The 2029-nt window shown below is 28.2% G+C and overlaps 1 protein-coding gene across 1 annotated transcript; it reads left to right on the top strand.

Annotated features, from left to right (window-relative positions):
- Nucleotides 1-40: 40 nt before the first annotated feature.
- LOC111033207 (low-density lipoprotein receptor-related protein 6-like) lies at nt 41-1885 on the top strand. Its single transcript, XM_022313848.1, has 6 exons — nt 41-217; nt 276-537; nt 617-896; nt 1107-1258; nt 1334-1590; nt 1656-1885. The coding sequence occupies exons 1-6, from the start codon at nt 150-152 to the stop codon at nt 1846-1848; spliced, it is 1212 nt and encodes a 403-aa protein (XP_022169540.1). The 5' UTR covers nt 41-149; the 3' UTR covers nt 1849-1885.
- The last annotated feature ends 144 nt before the right edge of the window (nt 1886-2029 follow it).

Here is a 2029-nt window from a genome sequence, read left to right as displayed (position 1 = left end):
GTATTATAATTCATAAATTATTGTGTACAGATTGTTCAAATAAATATTTTTTATCTTAAATAGGATTAGCTGTTGATTGGATTGGTGGTAACTTATATTGGTGTGATTCTGGCACTAAGCGAATTGAAGTGTCTAGATTAGATGGAACTATGCGTAAAGTTTTACTTTGGAATGACATCAAAAACCCGAAAAATTTATTACTAGATCCTAAAAAAGGGTTAGTGTAATATAATATACATAGATTTCATTCTTATAATATTTTCCTTATTTATTAGATTTATGTATTGGAGTGAATTTGATGGAATTACTGGTTCAATTCATAAATCATCTATGAACGGTGAAGGGAAACATTGTTTAATAAATAAAATTGGTAGAGTCATAAGTATTACTTCAGATTATGACAGTGGTTTGATTTATTGGACAACATTGACACCAAATAGTGGATCCATTGAAAGTATTGATTTGAACGGAAGACGTCAAAGTAAAATTGTCTCTATACCTTATGGTAGTTACCCGTCTGCAATAACATATTTCAGGGTAAAAGAAGTTACATATCTGTTTTTAAATAGCTGTAGTTTACTGTCAATTTTTGTATTAATTATTTGAAACAATTTAGGGTTCTTTATACTGGTTGGATTGGACAAATGGAACTTATTTCCAAGTCGATATTCAAAGTGGTATAATTTTAAAGCAAACTAAGATAAATTTAGATCATGTTACGGACTTGATAACCTTTGATAAATTAAGTCAAACCGGAACAAATCCATGTGCTATAAATAATGGAGGATGCCAACAATTGTGTCTTGTAAAAGGATCAACAAAAGATTATGAACCATTGCCATATCACTGTTCATGCGAAACACATTTCACATTATTTAAAAATAACACTTGCTCAGGTAAATACAATTTTTGGAAAAATATTCAACTAATTAAATCCTTTTGGCTTAACATTTTTTTTAAAGAAATAAATGTATTAATATACAAATTAACAAAAAACTACTCAAATATTTTAATCGCAGTTTCACAGCTCCTTTAAATTTTACAAACTACATTTTAACTTAATAAAATTAGAATCTCAATCTCAATCACTAATATTTATTTTTTAGCACCAAATAGTTTTTTGATTGTGGCACAGAAAACAACATTTTATAGGGTGGTAATGGATATAGATGATTCTTCTGATTCTTCACTCCCCGTTATAGGACTGAAACATGTAAAAGCAGTTGAATATGATCCAATATCACACATGATTTATTGGGTAAAATGATTTTATATTATATTATTAATTTCCTAAGAACCTTAGCTTATGTTTGTACAATTATATATTTTTTAGATTGATGGCAGGACACAGATGATTAAACGTTGTCACGAGAATGGTTCAAATCCAAATATGTTTATTGGAAACAATGGCAATACATATAATTTATATGATCTCGCTTTGGATCCATATAATAGATTATTGTTTTGGACTTGTACTGTAACGGATACTATAAATGTTACTCGTTTAACAAATAGCAGCTTCCAAGGATCTGTATTTAAAAGTTTTGATGGGGAAAAACCAAGAAATTTGGCGATACATCCCGAGAAAGGGTAAACATTTGTATTTTTTATGATTTATAGTTATCTAATAAGATTAATTTATTTCAAAATTCTAGTTATATTTATTGGACTGATTTGGGAAGTCAACACAGAGTAATAAGATCTCGTATTGATGGCCATAATAGAGTTATCATTGCCTCTGATTTATTATCTCTCGAAGCACTTACTGTTGACAGGGTACAAAATATGGTTTATTTTTCGTATTCAAGTAAAGTAGATGTTTGTGATCTTCATGGTTATCAAAGGTAAACAAACAATATATATATTGCATACTTCATAGTTGGAATGACTTTTGTGTTTATTTTAAATTACATTTATTAATAGTAAACTAAATTCATCGAAATAACTTACATAAATAATCCATACAAGATCCATAATAATCCATACATCCCAATAATCCATACATTGACTGTATATTCCATTATAATTG

The sequence above is a fragment of the Myzus persicae genome, unplaced genomic scaffold (assembly GCF_001856785.1).
Source record: "Myzus persicae strain clone G006 unplaced genomic scaffold, MPER_G0061.0, whole genome shotgun sequence".
NCBI classification, from domain to species: Eukaryota; Metazoa; Arthropoda; class Insecta; order Hemiptera; family Aphididae; genus Myzus; species Myzus persicae.
This window is presented reverse-complemented; position numbering and strand designations above follow the sequence as displayed.